Here is a 23,798-nt window from a genome sequence, read left to right on the forward strand (position 1 = left end):
AAAAGGAGTTGCTCTTCAACTGTCACAAAATAAAGAAAATAAGTAAAATCTCTGAATAACAGTCATGACAGTTTTTATGCATAAAATCTGTATCAGTAATATAGTAATTTATATAGTAATATAGTTCTTCCATATGGAACTAGGGGAAATAGCATGCAAGGAATTCAAGCACCTCTGGGCTTCTACAAGTCCTTATCACGTAAAACAATAAAAGTATTCCAAAAAATTATTGATCTTAATATGCATGAATTCCAGCGTTGAAATCTGACAGAGTCAAAGCAGTGTTCAATCTTTATCCAGTCTGTTTATTTGGAATCTAGTCATATGTGTTTTTATATATGTTTTATTTTATCTTATATAAATATGGTTATGATCCATATAGAAGAACCAAATATTAAAAAACCTTAAACTGGGTTCATATAATTACCTAGACACTTACATACACTACAGCTGTTCTTTGTCAGCATGGAGAATAAAACAAAATGAGCCCCAGGGCCTCCTGTATCATTTAAATCTTTCTCTCTTCAAGGAACTGGGCAAAGCTGATCTTACCCCTCTATACTAGTTTGGCTTTGCCTCTTAGTGGCAAACTTAGTAACCAGTCAACTCATTGCTATCCTAGGGAGTGTTCTAATTCCTATCAATAGTGGAGAATCAGCTAAGCCAGATCCTGAAAAATAAACTGTTACAATTTTGATGAAAAGGCCCAAGTATTTTAATAAGCTTATTATCAGAATCCATGTACATTTATTCAGCCACTTAAAACCAGAACCTGAAACAAATCCAAGTCATGTGATAAACTCTTATCTAAATGACCAATGTGCTTGCTTTCATTTTCTTGTTTCTGTCATATTTTCTAAATAAATTACAAGAAAACCTATATATTTCAAAAAATCCAAACAGTAAAGTAAATCCAAACAGAATGAAAAATACATTCTGTAGTAGAGAATTTTATACACTGTACTTTCATTTTTGAGACAGAAAGAACCTCTGCTGCAAAGCAACTAATTAATATTCAGGTCAAGCTTAAGATCATTAAATAGAGGAAATAAGAACATGTAACTTCCTATTGCTGTTTTTTGTTTTGTTTTTTAATAGCATTTGAGAACTATGTCGTTCTGATGGAACTAAATGAAGTTTAGCCACTGCCTCATAACCCTAACCTGCAGAATAGGGAAGACTTAGAAAGCTCAGCATCGCTATAGTTTGTCAAATAGTTGAGACTATGTTTATATTAGGCTGAATCTGAAGGATAAGTAGTAAAGAAAAAAAAAATCTTGTAAACAACGACCTTATCAGAGAAGTAGAATCACATTCATTTTCATTCTCACTAACTATGGCATTTTCATCTGACCCTGTTTTTTTATAGCTACTAATTTGAAAATACCAAACAAACTGGATTGGGTTACAAATTGTCAAAAATATAGTCCTATAGAATTGTATATGTAAAAATAGACTCTTATCCTAAAATAGATTTTTAAAAGACAACACAGAAAATAAAAGGCCAAATACACACATAAACCCCCCTTCTGCCCCACACGTATATATTTCCTCCAAAAGACAGGGAAAAAATTGTTGAAATAGTATAAATAGCAGATTTAAAAATGGGAGAATTAAGGAACAACAAGAATAGCTACACAGCTACCTAAAGAGAATATGAAGATCAGGTAAAGGAAATATTTAAATCAAAAGAAAATTTGGCCAAAAAAAAGAGACAGACTAGAAATAAAAAATGAAGCATAACATTATATATATATTCTGAAAAGTAATAAGAAACATATGTATTACAAAAGCACTTAAAGAGGTATATGATACAAGGCACAAACATTTTAATTTATTTTTTTACCTCTAAGCCAAGAAATGCCTGCACACTATTTGTTCTATCAAGACAATCCAAGCAGTTTGTTCGAACTGTACCACTCTGGCATCTGTAACCAATAAGGTCAAATATCTAGTTTGGAACAAAAATAAAGCTAAAAAAAATTGTGAATAATCAAGGTAATTAAAATGTAGCACCCACCTTCCCTCTCCAACTTTTATTACAGTTTTCAAATATCCAAATATACAAAAAAAATTAAGAAACAGATTGTGAACATCCATATGCCCACCATTTAAATTTAACGACCGTTAATATTTTGTCACATATTCTTCATTACATATCTATCACATACTTATTTTTAATTGGCCCAACAATTAGAAGCTAAATATACATTCAGATTTATGCTCTCAACTTCTTTGCACATAAAAGAAAAGTATTTATGGAACACATTTTTTTTTAAACCTAAGATCTGTTATCTCTAATGACTGTGTCTACAGCATTAATGCTAAATAAAATATAAATTGAAAAATTAAAAATTTGAGCTTTGTGCAATGACATTTCCCTTAACCTGTATTCTAAACTTACTTTTTTTTTTTGAGACGGAGTTTCGCTGTTGTTACCCAGACTGGAGTACAATGGCGTGATCTCGGCTCACTGCAACCTCCGCCTTCTGGGTTCAAGCAATTCTCCTGCCTCAGCCTCCTGAGTAGCTGGGACTACAGGCGCCCACCATCATGCCCAGCTAATTTTTGTATTTTTAGTAGAGACGGGGTTTCACCTCATTGACCAGGATGGTCTCGATCTCTTGACCTCGTGATCCACCCGCCTCGGCCTCCCAAAGTGCTGGGATTATAGGCGTGAGCCACCGCGCCTGGCCCAACTCTTTTTTTTTTTTAACTTAACTCTTTTAACATTTACTTTTCTCCTCTATTTCACATGCAAAAACTGAATATTTAAATTATACTAAAGCAGATAGTAAATAATGTCTTTTACTTCTGTTTGCATTTAATCGTTTTTACTGACATCAAGAAATATTAAAACATAAGTTTTAAAAGTGAAGCAAAACAGTTTCATATAGAACAGCATGAAGTATGGAGCCAGACGAATCCCAGTTCTAACACTTGTTAATTATGAGACTTGCAGCAGATATAAATGGGCATAATAAAAGAACCTATCCCTCTAATTGTTATTGATACATGTTAAGACTTAAGTACACTGCCTGCTCCATAAAATGTGTCACTAATGTAACCTCTCATTATTATTTGGTGAATTCTAAAGAAAGGAAGAAAAACAAGTTTAAAATCAAGTATAGGATGGGTGAGATATTTCCTGCCTGAAATCCTAGCAATTTAGGAGGCTGAGGCAGGTGGATCGCTGAAGCCCAAGAGTTTGAGACCAGCCTGGGCAATATAGGGAGATCCCCCCACCCTGTTTCTACCAAAAAAAAAAAAAGCCAGGTGTGGTGGTACACACCTGTAGTCCTAGCTACTCAGGAGGCTGAGGTGAGAGGATCTCCTGAAACCAGAAGGCAGAGGCTGCAGGGAGCTGACTGTGCCACTGCACACCTGCCTCAGCAACAAAGTGAGGCCCTATCTCAAAAAAAAAAAAAAAAAAAAAGAATTAAAAAATATTTTATTTAATTATAAATTTTAATTTTAAAAATAAAATTTAAGAGTTCAACATTAGGCCGGGCACGGTGGCTCAAGCCTGTAATCCCAGCACTTTGGGAGGCCAAGGTGGGTGGATCACGAGGTCAAGAGATCGAGACCATCCTGGTCAACATGGTGAAACCCTGTCTCTACTAAAAATAGAAAAAATTAGCTGGGCATACTGGCGCGTGCCTGTAATCCCAGCTACTCGGGAGGCTGAGGCAGGAGGATTGCCTGAACCCAGGAGGCGGAGGTTGCAGTGAGCTGAGATCGCACCATTGCACTCCAGCCTGGGTAATAAGAGTGAAACTCTGTCTCAAAAAAAAAAGAGTTCAACATTAAGAATAATTTTTAATTATAGCAATGTTCCAATTCAAAGAACTGAGAAACAGAGCAGTCAAACCTTTGAACTTCGCTTCCATTGAAATAAAAAAATCCATAATCTAGAAACTTCTGGACTTGAGGTTTAAGAACACTGTGTAATTTTTCTGCCTTTCCTCCTTTAACCATTTGATGATAGTCAAAATTCACCATCTGGATATCAGCAGCATGTTCAGAAGCTTTCAAATGACTCTGAAAGTAAAAAGGCAAATATTCATCTAAATGTTAACTAAATAAGATTTTAGCAATATGGCATTACAAATAAAACCTTACATTTAAAATTAAAACCCAACATGGTTCCTTGAGATTTCACTAATCCCACATTTCACTGACATTGGCAGTAAAATGGAAAATCACTTGAGGATATCTAATGACATCTTTTTCCTAAAGCCTCACATACTATCCCTGAGAGATTAGGTGACATAATTAACATCCGGGTACTTAAATAATATTTTCATCTGGTTTAGGAAATAAAAAATTATTTCCAACTGTCAGCATTTTATTTTTACAACACAAATTTAATAGCGTCTTATACTATTATAGAATCTCAAAGTTACCTAATTTAAGACAAAGCCTATCAAAGACTGAAAGTCATATTTTACAACTTCATTCAATACAGACAAGTATTTTTTAAGTTTACCATTTTACTCTGTAAAGTATAATCTGTTTATTAACAATAACTATTTCATAAGGTTAAAAAATAGCTATGTAATTAGCATACTTTTGGACTTAGGAGATTGAACTTTAGAAAATTTTTTCCAATGATCTTAAGGTTCTAATCTAGGTAACACCATAATATATATTAATTATTAATTCAGCAAGTTCTTATTAAAATATTTTTTCTTTACAAGTCAGGCAATTTTGGGGTTCTTTTTGACATGAAATTCTCAAGTTTTCTCTCATCGATACAAGAAGGTATAGTGTTGCATGTAAATAAATGTATTATTCACAATTTCATAAGTTAAAAACAATGACTACCATTCTAGGAAGCAGGCAAAGCAATGAACAGATAAAGAAGGAAACTGATATTTCTCTACTAGTGAGGAATAAACATTTTTGGCAAGGAGGGTATCTTTCTGTTTTTCTACAATATAAAAAAACAGATTAGAAAGCAGGTCATTTGCCTTGAAAGCTTTTTAGAATCTCAATTTCAGCAACATCAGCCTAAATTGTTTCCTAACAGACCCAAAGAGATAAAATTTCCAACAAGTACCCAATCTTTTTCTTGGAAATAATTTACTTCCTGGAAGAATTTGATTACTATATTATCTTATTTTTTAAATACCATTCTAGGTGTCCATGGGCCAGAATGAAATAAGAAATGACCATACTTACCTGGAAAGCCTTACTTAGCATATGTTCACCTTCCTTAGATCCGAGCAAATTTACTATTATTTGTTTACCATATAAGTTCTTAAGTGTTCTAAAATGCCTATTTAAAAAAGGAAATAAGCACATGTCAAATAAGAAGCCTATTTTTTTCAATAAACAAGAATCCATTATTAAATAGAACTTATATGGCAGTATTTTAAACACACAATTGGAAAACTGGGTGCAAATTCATTGTACATGGTCTCAAAGCTAAATTTACAAAAACTCATGAATGCAATTTCCTCTCTGAGCTATGGGTACAGAGTCCCACCCCTGCCAGAACTGTGGAGGCATCTAGCTTCTGCCCACTCTGTGAGGCTGGCACCAGAGAAGACAGGTACCAGCTATTGGCTTGGCTGGGAAGGTGGTTAGGTCAGATGGCAAAGGGCTGCAGCTCACATGTGAGGACATCACAAGCTCTGTGAGTATACAGAGGGACCTCCTCACTAGCCAGTCTTCAGAAAAATGGGACCCACATGTGAGTCTTTTTTCTTTCCAGCTTCTAACCATTCCAAAAGCTATGTGGAGTAATGCCACACAAAGGAAATATAACATAAACCACGCCTATAATGTTAAAATTTCAAGAAAGCACATTTATAAACATGAAATTAAATATATTTTAACTCAACATGTCTAAAATATCATTTCAACATGTAATCAATATAAAACAACTACAGTTAACCTTTGAACAACACAGGTTTGAACTCTGCAGGTCCACTTATATATGGATTTTTTTCAAACAAACAAGAATCAAAACTACAGTATTCCTGGCATGCAAAACCTATGAATATGGATGATGAGTTTTCATAAGCATGGGTTCCACAGGGCCGATTGTGGGACTTCAGTATGCACAGATTTTGGTGTGTGAGGGTAGAACCAATACTCTGAGTATACCTAACATGATTGTACTAATGAGATACCTTACATTCTTTGTTATTTTTTAAGGCAGTCTTTGAAGTCTAGTGTGCATTTTATACTTGCAGCACATCTCAACTGGGACCAGTCACATTTCAAGTGCTCAGCAGCTACATGTGGCTAGTGGTTGCTATACTGGACAATGCGCCCACAGAGGAAGTTTTAAGGCCAAGAGATCAAGACCCACACTTCCAGCACTGCCACCCAGAAGTCATAACACTAGGTGTCATTGTCTTCCAATTGAATTAGGAGTCAGAAGGAATTTGACTTAAAGGCAAAAAAGTCTGAAATAAATCAGTAAATATAAGTAGTCCCACTGCTTAGCAATAACAAAATTTAAAGCACTATGGAAAAACTGTCTTACCTGTCAAAAGCAGGTGCATTGGCTTCAAATCCCCTTGACATACGGACACGATGAGATCCCACCTTAAACAAGAAAAATATATTTTCAAACCAAAAACCAACATACAGACGAAAGAAATATCACTGCTTACACTATTTAACAATTTCTTTGCTAAACACACAGTTGTTAATCAAAAAAACTTTCATTCATGATATGCGTTTAACCCCCCTCTTTATTTTTTTTTAAAAAAACAACCTCATCAAAAAAAGAACTACAAGTTACATCATTATGAAATACTCCTAAACTAACAGGAATTTTTATTGATTTAAACTATTTTTAAAAGTGCTTTCATATATGTTACTTTCTTTTAAGCTCAAACTACATGCCCTGTGTAACAGATAGTATTACCATTTGGGGTAATTTAAAAAAACTGAAATACCAACAGGAAAAATAACTTGCCCTCTGAGATCAATATAACTAATTCTGAAAGAGATTCAGATGAAATTTTATGTCTCTAATCTAAATTCCTGTTCTTCCAAGCTACCTACCAGTATAAATGTATATGTGTTTTTTCTCTGCTATGCTGAATACTCTTCAACTCTCCCTCACCAGTTTCACCAAATTGAGAATATCATTCCTTCCTCGAAAAGCAGACTTTCCAAGTCAACCTTACTATAGTTGACTATAGTAACTGCACACTTTGCAGAATCAGGAATTTTGGGTTAAGCAAATTAAACAAGATAGAAAATATCCACCTATTGTATATTGCTATAATGTTTATTTTCTTACATAGAAGAGTAGCAGAGAGATGAGGCATAACTGACAAAGATGTAACATGCCAAGAAAAAAATATATGGGTGAGACCAGATTATTTCCCCAAACTTCAATTTAAACATTTCTCTCTGAGACTCTGGCATGAAGGTTGTCCAATCAGAACAAGGATCACTGAGGTGGGGCAAAAAAAAAAGTTGCCCAAAATTCATTCTTGCTAAACTGTGAACAAAGTGCTTTTAAAGAGGGTGGGGAAGGAGGGTTGTCAAATCAGTCATGCAGTTTGACAATTAAACCAGAAAATAAATATGATCATCCAATTCCAAAACTGAATTAACAGTACAGTATCAGTCATTAAGCATTATTATAACCCTCACTGCACTAAGTTAGATAATCTAATGACTGTTCTGATAACCAAGGGATTCTCTCTTTAATTTTTAAATAAGAAATCAATTAATCTAATTTCAAATCTGTATTCAATTTCATTTTGTAGTACTTAATAATCTTCATAAAAGTTTAAAATTTGAAACATATATGTCCCAGGACATTAAGCATTTCGAACTGCAGAAAACTCAGAAGTTGATACTTTTCCTTTGGAGTAATCCCAGATTAACTGCCTATAACTCTATACAAGTTCAAGACTTAGAATTTTGTTTATTGATTAACGCTTATCTTGTATAGTACTACAATTGTACATATGGTGAAAAACATATGCTTTTCATGTCTTCCAAGTAATACCTGTGGTTGTTTTCCACCACTCAGTTCCCTAACACATATATACATCCAGTTATGTATCACAGCTCTCACAGCAATATAATGGCTAGAATAGATTAGATTTCTGTTTTTATGTTTTTAGAGACAAGGTCTCACTCTGTCACTCAAGCTGGAGTGCAGTGATGCGATAATAGCTCACTGCAGTCTCAACCTCCTGGGATCAAGGGATCCTCCCACCTCAGCCTGCTGAGTAACTGAGACTACAGATACATGTCATCATGCCTGGATGATTTTTATTTTTTTTTTGTGGCTCAGGCCTGTAATCCTAGCATTTTGGGAGGCCAAGGCGGGAGGATTGTTTGCCCAGGAGTTCAAGACCATCCTGAGCAATATAATGGGACCCTGTAACTACAAAAAACAACTGTACACGCCTGTAGTCCCAGCTACGCGGCAGGCTGAGGAGGGAGGATCACCTGAGCCTGGGAGATGGAGGCTGCAGTGAGCCATGACTGCAGCAGTGCACTCAAGCCCGGGTGGCACAGTGAGACCCTGTCTTAAATAAATAAATAGAAATTAAATAATAAAATAACATGAAAACAGTGTAACATAGGGCTCATAAACTGGTTATTAGAAGCTCTAACACTAGCCTGCCCCTAAACAAAAGCATTCAACTTGCATCATATCAGGGTTTCAGCAATGTTCTAAAAGCAAATCCTCCAAACACCCACTGTTGATCATGAAAGCTTAGGGGAAATGGGGTTCTGCTGAGATTCTCTCCCAAGGGAGATTTAGGGAAAGATATATCTATTTAAGTTATCTCTACAAAGACAAGAAATCTAGTCTTGACAAGAATTCAAGAATTTTTGCAGAGCAGTACAAGTGTTAATCCTTGTTAACTCTTGGGCTCTCTTAAATAAAATGTTACTAAAACAGTTCAAGTGGTCTGTAATTTTTCTCCATAATAACCATTCTATGATATAAGAGTTCCAGCAGTCAAATAAAGGAAGCAGGATTTTTTTTTCGTTCCCTTTTCTCAGTACTATAGGCTGAGGCACCAAACTTACTAGACTATACATACCCAGAGGCCTAAAGTAAATATGACATGCTTTAAGGACTAATGAATTTTGAAAAAAAATCAAATGTCAATAATAGCTAACCCTTACATGGTGCTGACTGGGGGCTAGATGCTATTCTAAGCGCTTTTTATTTAATCCTTACAACAACCCTATGAAGTAGGTACTATTCATATTATTCCCATCATACAGATAAGGAAACTGAGACACAGAAGGGTTGAATTATTTGCCCAAGATCACACAGCTAGTAGTGATAGAGTAAGGATCCCAACTGAGAAGTCTGGTTTCCCAGGCTTTGTTTTATCTACTACACTTTTTGCCTAAATAGACTAACTGGTTACATACTAAGATAAGAAAATAATAAATATGAAATCACTTTGAAAATCAATGTGCTATAAAGGCCTGAAAATTTTTAATACTAAATACGCAGCTGAATTTCAATGACTATTTGAAAGAGCATTAAAAGAAAAAATATCTAAGATAATCCCAGAAACTTTGTACTCAGATCCTTATTTGTAAATATAGTTAACATTATTAGAGGAAATAATGGAACTATCAATGACTTAATAAACTATCCTGAAAGTTTAGAAAATATAAAAATTTTTCAAAAAATAAAAATAAAAACTAAATGTCAAACACATACTTGCAACCCTGGTTGCTCCCAGAACAATGGAACAGATCCTCGGATTTGTATGAAGGAAGAAACAGAGTCATCTAAGTACACAACCTACAAAAACAAAAAAACATAATGTATAAACTATTTCCATGTAAAGGTTGCTACATTTGTAGAAAAACAAATTTACTAAAATCTGTTGCATACTAGTTATAGTTTATGATCTAGCTCTCATATACAATTGTCCAAAACAGGCCACTAAACAAATGTGACTTTTTCTGTTAGTGATGTTAACCAAAAAAGAATTAGTAAAAATATAAACATAGGATTCACAACTTTTAAAAATGAATTCCTTTTAAATCTTAGTATTTTACACACATATCTTTATATTTCATCTTGTTTAGCTCCTTACAACCTAATTTGAAGATCCGAGTTGGGCTGGGTTCATGGCCTGAATTTATAATCATAGAGTTTCATAGCCAAAGTATCATAATTTCTGATTTTTAGACAGTATATATATTTGCCATTAAGAGCCAGGTTTAATTTAACTTCACAGAAATAAAAAGCAAGTTGTCTAGCTCTACAACTGAGGATTTTAAAATTCAATACCACATTGAATATGTCATTAGTGACATCTTGTTACCTATATGAAGAGTAATACCAAACTAAGGTTTAAGGAAGCCTTTTTTTTAAGGCCCATAGGTAACCAAGAACAATCATAAAACAACATTAATAGATATCAAAATAAGTTCTGAATCAAATAAAAATCTGTTATTCTAGTATTTTCTGCGCCTCTCCTATAATACATTAATTAAGAAATATAAAACACTATATATACCTGTTCTGTTTCTACAAAATTGGCAACATGACCATCATCATTTGTTCCCCGAACATTAAACCTGGTCCCAGCTCGTTCACAGCTTAATCTTGAAATGAGGCAAGCCTTTGCCTGTTTATGTGCAGCATAAATTGTTCTGATTTCTACACCTCCACACATAAGACGTAATAACCAGTCATCACAATTCACACCATAGTGTTTGAGATGCAAATGCAAAGACTGATTCCTAACAGGAAAAGAAATAAATCATTAGTTCATGGAATACTAAATAACAAAGTATGACTTTTAAAATTATCTCCTGGAACATTAATATTATTAAATTTAAAGGTATAAAAACCAAATCAATTCATTTACATTTACCATGCCAGGGATCAGAAGATGGGGCTATGCAATGAGATCCTTCAACATGTGATCTATGGTCCACAAAAAAGTAGTACTTTGGTGTTTTTAGTTTCTGTGGCCCATTTCTGTTATGTCTTTATATATAATGTGTTTATAACTTAACTTGTTCCAAAAAAGGATAACATATGCATGTCCCCACCCCAGTTTATGGAGCTCTACTTAATTTTAATTCATTTAAATTTAAATAGCAAGATGTAGCTAGTGGCTACCATATTAGATAGTGCAGGCATAGGGTTTAGCATCACTCCAAAAACTTTTAGCATTCTAGTTAACAGACGGGGCCTGGTGCTCAAACTTTTTTCAGAAAACAAGATTTTATTCAAACATGAGGAAGCCCAATGATTATGATACAGATAAAAGCAGGTATAAGGCCAGGTGCGGTGGCTCACGCCTGTAATCCCAGCACTTTGGGAGGCCGAGGCGGGTGGATCACGAGGTCAAGATATCGATGCCATCCTGGTCAACATGGTGAAACCCCGTCTCTACTGAAAATACAAAAATTAGCTGGGCATGGTGGTGCGTGCCTGTAGTCCCAGCTACTCAGGAGGCCGAGGCAGGAGAATTGCCTGAACCCAGGAGGCGGAGGGTGCGGTGAGCCGAGATTGCTCTATTGCACTCCAGCCTGGGAAACAAGAGTGAAACTTCAACTCAAAAAAAAAAAAAAAAGCAGCTATGGCTGAAGTGGAGATTGTGACTGAGGCTTGCTGAGTTGGCCTTCGCACCCTGATTACCCCTCAGGAGTCTCCTGGAACCTTAGACCTCCACAGACACATACAGAAGCTTCTAACAACATACCGCTAAGGAAATGTTAAGTGGAAAAACTATATCAATTCAAAAGTGAGTTTTCTATCCTATTGAAGCTTGGTTTTCCAGGTTTTAAGTGGAATTCTTCTTAAATGATCCATACTCTTTCTCTTCCTGTCTTAAACAAGGTAGCATTCTCTTGAAGACTCAGCAATAGCCCTCAACTCCCTGCCTACCCCTCAGATGACGACAGGTTGCAATAGAGATAAAATGCAGTTCTGGAAAACCAGCTATGATTCCGACCTCTCTTATGTATCCAGGAAAGCACATGGGAATATAAATGAAACTACTACAGGGATAATGTTAAATCTGATGACCATTACTTATTTTAAAAATACATCAGATTAGGCCGGGCGTGGTGGCTCACGCCTGTAATCCCAGCACTTTGGGAGGCTGAGACGGGTGGATCACGAAGGTCAAGAGATCGATGCCATCCTGGTCAACATGGTGAAACCCCGTCTCTACTAAAAATACAAAAAATTAGCTGGGCATGGTGGCGTGTGCCTGTAATCCCAGCTACTCAGGAGGCTGAGGCAGGAGAATTGCCTGAACCCAGGAGGCGGAGGTTGCGGTGAGCTGAGATCGCGCCACTGCACTCCAGCCCAGGTAACAAGAGCGAAACTCCGTCTCAAAAAAAAAAAAAAAAAAAAAAAAAATCAGATTAAACTTCCATACTTTAATATGACCCACGTTGGTCTGAGGCAAAGTTCAAATTGGTTGTGACCCAATATGTCCAAACACCATAGCTGAGACCTATGCCACAGCAAAGTTATAAGAAACTTACTTGTCCCCATTTAAACAGACCTTAAACCCTATGCATTCTGGGCAGGCAGAGTGTCTGTGCTGTCCATTTTCATTTTTCTTTGCTGTCAATGTGTCACTGTTTTAGCATTTAAATTTATACAAGATTTTTGACTGGCAGCAGCTTAGAATTTCTAGATGAGTAAAGCTATCTGGGTTTTGTGATAGGTATTTGCCACTCTTTGGCTACAAAAATTGCATAGTTGTATCCTGGAAAATATTTCTACTAAGTGTACAATGAATTCCAAAAGTTTCCATATTTCTATACAAAGTGAAGCTCAAGAATGCCAATCCTTAGCAAAACTGTAAAATGAGCAAAATTCACCTTTGATGATTTAACCATCCCTTTGTTCAACCTGTCTCCTGCTGGACAAACTTCAAGCTTTCTTTTATCTGACTTTGCCCCCATCTCCACTCTTAACTGAATTTAAAAAAAAAAAAAATGAGGCAGGCATGGTGACTCATGCCTATAATCCCAGCACTTTGGGAGGCTAAGGTGGAAGGATCACTTGAGGTCAGGAGTTGGAGATCAGCCTGGCCAACGTGGTAAAGTCCCATCTCTATCAAAAATACAAAGAAATTAGCCATTATGGTGGTGCACATCTGTGGTCCCAGCCACCCAGGAGGCTGAGGCAGAAGAAATGCTTGAACCCAAGAAGTGAAGGTTGCAGTGAGCCGAGACAGCACCACTGCACTCCAGTCTGGGCAACAGAGTGAGATTCTCTCAAAAAATAATAATAATCAATAAATAAATCATTTCCTATAGATTAAATTTAGGCAATATATCTGCATCTTCTTGGACTTATAATTGTATGAAAGCTTTTATCTCTTAATCTAAAACTTTGGGTAAAAAGGAGGGAAAAAATGTAAGGACAGCTGCCCTAAGCACAGCTGCAACACATTTACCTTTTCAAGGAACTTTAACCTCTTCCACTAGAAAAAGTGTAGTGTTGACATGGTTTTAATTCTTGGAAGCCTTCTTCTGAATGTTACACAAAAGTACATTCCATCATTACTAGCTCTTTGGGCAGACAGGAACTTATGTCCAGTCATCTGTCCTATTAGCCCCTGCATCCTCTCTCTCCTTCCCCCTCCTTCATGGTCTCTTCCTCTGCTAAACCCAAGTGTCTAACACATAATGGTCTAAATCCTGTTTTTATTCTGTCCACTCTTCTTCCTGATGCTACTACTCTGGGCCAAAACATGTCCATGTGAGCTACAATGTGACCAAGCTGTTGCTCTAAAGTAGTTGTTGTTGACTTTGAGTCTTCTGACAGCTAGGACAAATGGGTGACACTTGAATGTGCTACTCAAGGACTATATAAGTGACAATGAAAGTGAGAGAAAAAGTACACAAGAGGGAACACTGTGAATCTAAACTGTTAAGAGAGGCCAAGAGCACAGAGACCTGAACTTTGGCCTTACAACATGTATCAATAGAATAAAATATAATTTGCATATGATATCAGGGAAAAAGTCAACATCAATGCTGGCTGTAAACAACAGAACCACTATACTAGAAATCTAGTCTGCTGCAATACAGCACTACTAATTATAGTTTCAAGTGTTCTGCTCATCATTTGTGCCTACTTAGAATACAACATAGTTATGCATAATCATGAAATATATCACACTTACCTACATAAGTCCTATCTTATTATAGTACTAGACTTTCTCCCAGTATACTACTTCTTCACAGTCTGTTGCTCTTGAATCAAGACCACCTACTTATAACCTTAAAATTTAGAAAAATGAGGGAATGCTGGCTTAGAAAGGGAATACTGCCAGAGACAAGATCTCAAAACCAAGAATAGAAAATATGAGTAACACAGTTTTGTTACAATTAAATTCATTTCTAAATTTACACAACTATTTTAAATATATTTTGGAATGTATTTGGAAATGAAAGTTCAGTCTAGATCAGGGGAACACAGGGGTTTTATGCTCTGCTGAGGACTCCAGAGAAGGAAAGAGGGGCACACTCAATTAGCAATGTCTATCCCTTGTTATCTCTAGACATAACAACTGCTGAACATATTATGTCCCAAATCACCAAAAGGGAAAAAATGAACTCACCAGAAAAATCTATTATCAGTTGTCTGTTCTTGCATGCTACGATGCGCATTAAGACTCAAATCTAAACTGATGCCAGATGCAGACCATGCAAAATAAAAGTTTCCTGAATTCAAAACTTTCCGCACTTCTGAAATGCGATCCTCATCTGAAGAATCAATTCTCAGTGATATAAACTCAGTGGAAGTAACTCGGAAAACTTCGGACTCTTGAATTTTTCCAACAGACATACATCCAGTGACTAGGACCAGATAATGTAACATAGTATCACCTGGAAAACCCAAAGATACATTTCAAGCTATTCCATTTCTTTTGACTTTCTTCATGCACCTCTATTTTTTAAACCTGACATTGTGATTATTTTAAACTTATCATGGATGTGTTTACATTTACTAGATGTTTTTGTTGAAAAAATCCTTTAAAAATATATTAACTATAATAAAGCATTTAAACATTAACAGGCTAATCTCACAGGAAACTGTTCCTGAACTTACTCTGAGCTACAAAAACTTTATCAGATAAAAAAAGTATGTGTTACTTTCTCTACTTTTGTTTAATGATTGTCAGAAAATTCAGATAAGAATGAATTCACACTCATTTTTACCAGTTCCTTGCAAATAGTAAAGCTGAAAAAATGGCATATTATTGTGAGATAAGGATGTTGATGATATATGGGCAAAAGTCTCTGGTAACACTGATTTATAAAAACTTTCATAGAGATTTTTTCACGTAATTGTGATAAAAAGCCTATGAAATTAGTATAAAGCTGAAATTCAGCAACAGTATACTGTGAGCGTGGGCTCTGACACAGGTAGAAGCAGCCTTGAATCTTGGCTCCTTTACTTCTTACCAGGATCAATTTCAGTATGTAGCATAAGCAACCTGAGATATCATCTCTTACAAAACAAGATTAAAACAAATACCTCATAACACTGTGAGGCTTACCCAGGACTAATAGGTAAAGCACCTAAGTGCAGTGCTTTATATGTGATAGATTCATAACAAATGACGAATCTCCATTTTATAGGCCAGTGCTACTCAAAGTATGGCCCATGAACTGTTACCAGCTCAAAATGAGAAAGAATGCTTACGCCAGAATAGAGATCAACTATATCACTAAGTTAACCCTTTAGATTAGTTGACTTTTTTTTCTAGTAAGACTTTATCAATGAAAGAAGCTATGTGTTGATTTGTATCATGGTGCAGCTCCTTGTCTTATCAAAGATTAGTAACGAAGTAATTTATGGACCAGTACCAATCTAGAAGCAATACTTTGAGCCACACAATTATAGATAAACTAGTAACTGCAAAGATTACTCAGCAGCTCATGGTGAAAGTGGCAAAAAAAGGCTCAAGCAGAGAGCTTCTCAATTCAAAACAGATGTCTTTTACACTATAAACCAAGAAAAATCAGTGTGGTTCTCATGAAGACATTTTTTCCTATATGCACTGAAGCAATGAAAGGGAAAATGTTCTGATTTTCTCTTTTGACAACTGACACTTACCTCTTCAAGTTGTCAAACCAGAGCTGTCTCTGAACTTAGACTTACATGAGTTTGAGCATGTAGCATGCCTTTCGGGAACAAACATTATCACATCAGCTAAATTATTATTTAAAAGATGTTAGTACATGTGTAGTTTAAATATGGAGTCTACAATAATTCATAGGTAGTCCCTCTCAAATCCTTAGGATTACAAAAATAGAAATGAAAATATTGATGAAGTCTACTGAATGATAAACTTACCAAGATTTAACCGCAAAACACCTAAGAGTCCATATGCATCCAGTACTTTGGAGTATGTACCCTTGATTGCCTCTTTTTCTGCAGATGCTACAAAAAAAGTTTTAGTTTAAGAAAAATGACCAGAAACATCAGATTCTACTTAGCTAAATATAAATCCAGAGTTTCAACCAAAAGTTTCTGAATCTAAAATTCTTAAAATAAATGTACTGCATAAAGTATTTTTTCAACTAGTAACATAAGTATTCTTCCCAAAGAGTTAATAAATTATTCCAGGATCATCTATTAATTAATCCATTCTCTCCACTGATCTGAACTCTAAGAAGAGTTTTATTCTTGACACAATAGTGCTTGACACTTAGAAAACTGACAAAACATTTAAATGATAAAATCTGCCTGGCTCACGCCTATAATCCCAGCACTTCCGGAGGTTGAGGTGGGTGGATCACGAGGTCAAGACATAGAGAACATCCTGGTCAACAAGGTGAAACCCCGTCTCTACTAAAAATACAAAAATTAGCTGGGCATGGTGGTGCACACCTGTAGTCCCAGCTACTCAGGAGGCTGAGGCAGGAGAATTCCTTGAACCCAGGAGGCGGAGGTTGCGGTGAGCCAAGATCACGCCACTGCACTCCAGCCTGGGTAACAAGAGCGAATGAAACTCCGCTCAAAAATAAAAAAATAAAAGAATGGAGAAACCTGATTCTGAAAGGACAAAAGCCTGGTCTTTGCCTTGACTTATCTCTTCTGCTATAAAGTTATCGTTATCTTGCTAATGTATATAAACCACAGAATAATTTTCTTAGGACTGGCTATTATTCTATCGAGAAGAAAAAAAAAACAAAAATCAAATCCTGAAACTTTAAAGGAAAACCCTTTCTAGCTCTTGGCAAATACACATTAAAAATTTGACAAAGAACCAAAGAAATGTTAACAATCAGTATTTCTTTTTTTTTTTTTTTTTTGAGACAGAGTTTTGCTCTTGTTACCCAGACCGGAGTGCAATGGCACGATCTCGGCTCACCGCAACCTCCGCCTCCTGGGTTCAGGCAATTCTCCTGCCTCAGCCGCCTGAGTAGCTGGGATTACAGTTGTGAGCCACCATGCCCAGCTAATTTTTTTGTATTTTTAGTAGAGACGGGGTTTCACCATGTTGACCAGGATGGTCTCGACCTCTTGACCTCGTGATCCACCCGCCTCGGCCTCCCAACGTGCTGGGATTACAGGCTTGAGCCACCGTGCCTGGCCCAACAATCAGTATTTCAATGGACAAATACAAATAATACATCCCACAGTCTACAGTTGATCCTTGAGAAAGATACCTTTCTTTCCTTCCAGGTTTCTTTCCTCCTTTACTGCTCTCCCTTTTCCACTCTCCATCCCACCCTCAACTCACCTCCTGGCTGACTGATTCGTGGTATTTATTTCTTATCTCTTACACTTATCCTCTTTCCTTTACCTTATTTATCTATGATACCTGATGTTTAGCAATATTGATGTGTTCCACATTAGAAAATCACATAAGCAGATCCTTATGACTCTCTCATTTCCTGTCCATCTTTATTGCCAGCAAAAGGGCTCTTCTCAGCCTACTGCTTTGCCTAATACTCCTTTGTACTTTGCAATAGAGATCTTTTGCTTTGCCTGGAATCTCTTCTCCAGAGTTCTATAGAACATCACACCTTCCCTTTCTGCTTTGCCTCTTTTCAGACCATGCAGGCTTAAGCCTTCTTCCTAGGAAGATCTGGCTTCTGGCTTCTGATGAGTTTTGCTCTGCTAGTTGCAGCACAGGCTAAGACTAAATGACTCATCACTCAATTAGCTGATACTTTCGCAATTCTCTAACATGTTTATTATTAAATGTGGGCCTTTATCAAACCACCCAGTATGAAATTAGGGAGCGGAGAAGATTTCACCAACCCATTAAAGTGACGGGGATTTATTATTTCATTCTGCATTCCTTGAGTTTGCATTATTATTACATCTTATGTTTATACAATAGTTAATCATGACAAGCAACCCAAAGATAAAACATTATAATATCAACTTTATATTTTATAAATCAAAATAGAATTGCCTTCTAAATACTGCCTCATTAAGAGTACCACATGTACAGCAAACATTAGAGAGACTTGTTATAGCTCTCAGGACAGAAGGCATGACTTCCAGGATAAATATTACAGAGTTTTACAAGTTATATGCTATATACATTTAAAATATCATCACTAATACAGTAATATAGAAAATACTAGATATATGCATTTCAGGAACAATCATCATTTGGGTTCAAATGCCAAGAGTCAGTAAGAAAGTTAAGGAGAAAATATAGTTTTATTTTTGGGTTTTTTTTTTTGAGACAGAGGCTGGAGTGCAGTGGCACAATCACTTTACTGCAGCCTTGACCTCCTGGGCTCAAGTAATCCTCCCACCTCAGGCTCCCAAGGAGCTGAGACTATAGGCATGTGCCACCATGTCCAGTTAATTTTTTTTAATTTTATTTTATACAGATACAGTTTCTCTATGTTGCCCAGGCTGTTGGGAACCGCTGGGCTCAAGCAATTCTCCTGCCTGAGCCTCTCCAAAGTGCTGGGATTATAGGTATGAGCCACTATGCCTGGCAAAAAATAAATTATTAACATTAAGTCACCACCTTCCTTTAGAAAACAGAAAAAAAAAAAAACCCAGAAAAAGTCATTCTATAACTTAAATTACCACAAAACAAAATGTTCTCTCTTCTAATAATGCATAATAATCTTCTCATTAATTATACTCCAAATACACGAACATATGTCTCTCAGGCCCAACGAAGGCCCATCTTTTAGACTATTGTCTAATTCAAACATGAAAACAAATGCTTTGCAGTTTAGTTATTTACATGTTTGTATTCTATTCTGAGACTCAGGAAACAGGATACACAAACACACACTTGAAAGTGCATATTCTTAGAGCCACATGTACTTTTAACTTCAGCCATTTCCAATTTCAGAAGAGAAAATATTACCTTCTTCCTAAATATATTTTTATCTGAAGGACAATAGATGTTTCCCTATTTTATGATATATGCTTCCAAGGTCTGGGGTAGAGTGGAGGGAGGCCCAGTACGGGCCACTAGGAGGATGGCCTGGGCATGAAGCTGAAGCTAGAGGCAGGGGGAAAAGGGGCATCCCTTTGTGGGAGGGGCAGCCTGGCATGAGTTCCTGAAGTCTGACTAGGTTGAGGAGAGGACTGTCCGCCCAGGGATGTTAGGGGCATCCTGGCATGGTAAGTTGGAGCTTGAGGAATGGGGAAGGCAGGGTTTTGGAATGCCAGTGGAGTAAAGAGGGAACCTAAGTGGTGGAGGAGGATACATTGATAACAGAAGAGTGGTTATCTATGGGGAATGATTAAGGATAATGAGAGCCAGGTTTCTCACTGTTAGAGAAGGTACAAATGGAAAGAGAGAAACTAGAAAGAACAGTGTTGATTGGAATTAGAGTTACCAGTGTTTTCTAGATAAACTGAAAAAGACAAAAAGATATAGAAACATAGGTATAAGTATACATGTCACATACCCACATAGTTACATATACTCCTTAGCTCTATCGATTGAGTGGACCTGGGATCTACAATACTCTGACAGCAATGCACATACCTAGCATACTTTGTTTTCTACATACCACTCTCCACTAAAAGGAACTAGGATTCCTTGGAGAAATGGCTGATTCCAGGGCAAAGGCAGGGACGAAATGAGCCTGAAACGTAGTATTGTGCCAGAAAGTAAAGAAGTGTTCAATGGATAACGGAGATATGTCACAAACATGCAGAAGGCAGCTTGAAGGGGCTTCTACTGGTGAAATCCAGGACAATTTGAACATCAAAATAAATAATAAGAGTAATATAGATTATAAGGCTATGAACTGAAAGTCCCATGAGGAATCGGCAAAACAAGTATAAGGGGAAAAAACATCTGCCTGACATGCCTAGCAGACCATCACCTTAATCAAGCAATCAAAGTGAACACCACCAGGGGCTGGGCATAGTAGCTAACGCCTACAATCCCAGCACTTCAGGAAGCTGGGGCAGGAGGACTGCTTGAGCCCAGGAGTTCAAGACCAGCCTGGGCAATATGATGAGGCCCAATCTCTAAAAAAAAAAAAAAATACAAAAGTTATCCAGGTGTGGTGGCATGCACCTGGGGTCCCAGCTACATGGGAGGCTGAGGTGGGAGGACTGACTGAGCCTGGGAAGTCGAGGCTGCAGTGAACTGAGATCATGCCACTACACTCCAGCCTGGGCGACAGAGTGAAACCCTGTCTAAACAACAACAAACAAAGTGAACACCAACAGTAAGAGGACAAGTCAAAACTGAGCCATCTGTCAAGACACAGTGAAAAGAAAACAGCACCACTGTTGCAATACTCCTGGCCAGAGGTGAATAACCTGAATCTACCCATGAGGAGCCATCAGACAGACCTAAAGTGATGGACAGTCTACAAAGTAACTGGCTTTCACCTTCAACATGTTTAAGGCCATAAATGTCAAAGATTGAGAAGCTTTTCCATTTAAGGAGACTAAAGAGACATGACAACAAAATAAAATGTATACATCTGAACTGGACCCTTTTGCTATAAAAAACATTGTTGGGGCAATTGGTAAAAATTGTAGAAAGGATAAGGATTAGATAGTAGTAACACATCACTGTTAATTTTATGACAGTTATACGAGAATGTCTTTCTAGGAAATGCATAGCAAAGCATTTGTGGTTGATAGGCATCATGTCAACGTATTCTAAAAAAGTACAGAGAATCTGCTCAGTTCTGGGGCAAAAAAAAAAGTCCAGAGGAAAAAAGTTATTTGTACCATACTTCAACATTTCTGTATGTTTTAAATTGCTTCAAAATTAAAATTTTTTTCAACGTAACCAACAGAAATAAATTTTAAAAGTATATATACTTATTCCTAAAGAAGCTTTTATCTCTGATATTAATAAGGTAAACTCTTATAAATACCTTGTTATTCCCTCCCTGTACATTTTTTAATGGGGGAAAAAGATTTCCTTATTTTATGAGACTCCATAAAATTCACAAGAATACCTGATGGAAAGGGGATGAACCTAATTTAAATTACTGCCCCACTTCTCTGTTAAATTTAATTCTAGAAAATAATTTTAGAAAATCTTCTGCAACAAAGAGATTATTTAAAATAAGAAAGGCTAAACAACATTACATAAGATAATGTGTATAATCTTGAGATCAAATACAGCACTTAGAAATACTTTACAATCATCGTCATCATTTTTTCCCTTGATAATCTCCCCTTGATTCCCATGCTTCGGCCAAAATGACTAGTTTTGTTGCCCACATGTTCCACATTCTCTTCCCTCTCTCCCTTTGTTCGTAGTGTTGTTTCATCTGCACCAACCTTTAGTCACCTTTGTATTTCCAAATATTACCCATCCTTCAGTCCCAAACTAAAATGCCACTTCCCTTCCCAAAGACTTTTTCTCATTGCTCTAATTGGAAGTAAATCTTTCTCCCATTTTATATTACAATTACATGTAACCTAGTAACAACAGAAACTAAGTCTTATTTCTTTTTCCTTTTTTGGTGGGGGTGGGGGTGGGGTGGGGGATGGGAGGCCAGGATCTTACTCTGTCACTATATTCCAGTATTAGGCTGGAATATAGTGGCACAATCACGACTCACTATAATCTTAAATTCCTGGGCTCAGGTGATCCTCCTGCCTCAGCCTCCTTCCTGAGTAGCTTGGACTACAGGCACGTGCCACCATCCCCAATTAATTTTTATTTTTTGTAGAGACAAGGTCTTGCTATGTTGCCGAGGCTGGTCTCAAACTTGTGGCTTCAAGTGATCCTCCTGCCTTGGCCTCCCAAAGTACTGGGATTATAGGCATGAGGTACTGCACCTAGCCTCACTTCCTTATATCTCAACACAATACCTACCTAACAGAGACTCTGAATGAACACTGCAGCTGCTGACTAAATATTCATCTAATAAACAAAAACAAATTGAGAAGTTGTGCCTTAAAGAAAATGTTTTGTTAATTTCAAAGTAATGTATGAAAAGATACAACATTTTACTTGATCATTGAAAGTATCCGAATGCCTAATTTTTTTTAATTTTTCTTTTTTTTTTGAGATGGGGTCTTACTGTTGCCCAGGCTGGAGTGCAGTGGCACAATTTTGGCTCACCACAATCTCCACCTCCTGGGTTCAAGCAATTCTTGTGCTTCACCTCATCTCCTGAGTAGCTGGGACTACAGGCGCATGCCCACCACACCCAGCTAATTTCTTACATTTTCAGTAGAGATGGAGTTTCTCCACGTTGGCCAGGCTAGTCTCAAACCGCTAACCTCAGGTGATCCGCCCGCCTGGCCTCCCAAAGTGCTGGGATTACAGGCAGAGCCACCACACCTGGCTTGAATGCCCTCATTACTGAGATTCACATTCAACAACTCCTCAGTTATGTCTGGAAACTTTCAATGTGTATGTCTGTGGGAGGCAGTAGCAAGGTAAGGGTGGGAAATACAGGCACTGTTAAATGACTGCTAATCAGGGTTTAAATACTGAAGTTTCCGAAGTGGCAGGGTGTGTGGGGAGCTCAGAGGAAACAATCTGAAAGAATGAGTGGAAATACATTTGAGAGATACAGTGTTAGGGAAGTCCAGGTCACTTTCCTGCTAGTGCAGTCTTTCAAGGTATCCACTGCCTTTCAATGAATGGAATAAACTGCCTTTTGTGAAGAGGTATTTTTCCCCTCCTATTCATGGTAGTTATTAAATAAACAAGATGCTAGGCAAAACAAACCTTTCTTTGTAAGTTACTGACTTCTAACCATAAGTAGGTGGGAATGTCCCAGAAGAGAATTGCTTTAGGAGTGATTCTGAGCCCATCAAGATGTACAGCAGTTCAGCTAAGGTAAGGTGGCCTCATTAGTTCACATACTGAACACATGAGCTAAAGCATATCCCAACTTCTAAAGTTACTGCTATAACACCTCAGGAATAAATAGTACCTAACTCCCTCTATAGCTTATTTTAAAGGAAAAGACTCTTTTTCCTATGTCATACTCAACGTCTTTCATTCATACCTTTTTCTTAGGTACCTTTTTTTTTTTCAATTTGATACCAACTCTTTATTAGGAAAGAAAATGTAATAAACTTTCTTTGTGCCAAAAAAGAATAGTTTTGCTGGGTGCAATGGCTCATGCCTATAATCTTAACACTTTAGGAGGCCGAGGCAAGTGGATTGCTTGATCCCAGGAGTTCAACACCAGCCTGGGCAAGATAGCAAGACCCCATCTCTAAAAAATAAAAAAGTTTAAATTTGGCCAGGCGCGGTGGCTCACGCCTGTAATCCCAGCACTTTGGGAGGCCAAGGCAGGTGGATCACTAGGTCAAGAGATCGAGACCATCCTGGTCAACATGGTGAAACCCCGTCTCTACTAAAAATACAAAAAAATTAGCTGGGCATGGTGGCACGTGCCTGTAA

At 37.0% G+C, this 23,798-nt stretch overlaps 1 protein-coding gene across 50 annotated transcripts in view; it reads right to left on the reverse strand.

The window, feature by feature from the left end:
• The window catches only part of SYNJ1 (synaptojanin 1), an 88,209-nt gene that overhangs the window by 47,213 nt on the left and 17,198 nt on the right, over nt 1-23,798 (reverse strand). For all 50 annotated transcript variants that reach the window (XM_078358464.1, XM_078358490.1, XM_078358489.1 and 47 more), the window contains exons 3-10: nt 16,313-16,399; nt 14,571-14,838; nt 10,488-10,713; nt 9,680-9,763; nt 6,500-6,561; nt 5,185-5,281; nt 3,872-4,041; nt 1,847-1,928 (exon numbers count right to left, since the gene is read on the reverse strand). In XM_078358464.1, coding sequence (XP_078214590.1) covers nt 1,847-1,928; nt 3,872-4,041; nt 5,185-5,281; nt 6,500-6,561; nt 9,680-9,763; nt 10,488-10,713; nt 14,571-14,838; nt 16,313-16,399 — 1,076 coding nt within the window. The remainder of the gene's footprint in view (nt 1-1,846; nt 1,929-3,871; nt 4,042-5,184; nt 5,282-6,499; nt 6,562-9,679; nt 9,764-10,487; nt 10,714-14,570; nt 14,839-16,312; nt 16,400-23,798) is intronic.

The sequence above is a fragment of the Callithrix jacchus genome, chromosome 21, assembly GCF_049354715.1.
Source record: "Callithrix jacchus isolate 240 chromosome 21, calJac240_pri, whole genome shotgun sequence".
NCBI lineage: Eukaryota > Metazoa > Chordata > Mammalia > Primates > Cebidae > Callithrix > Callithrix jacchus.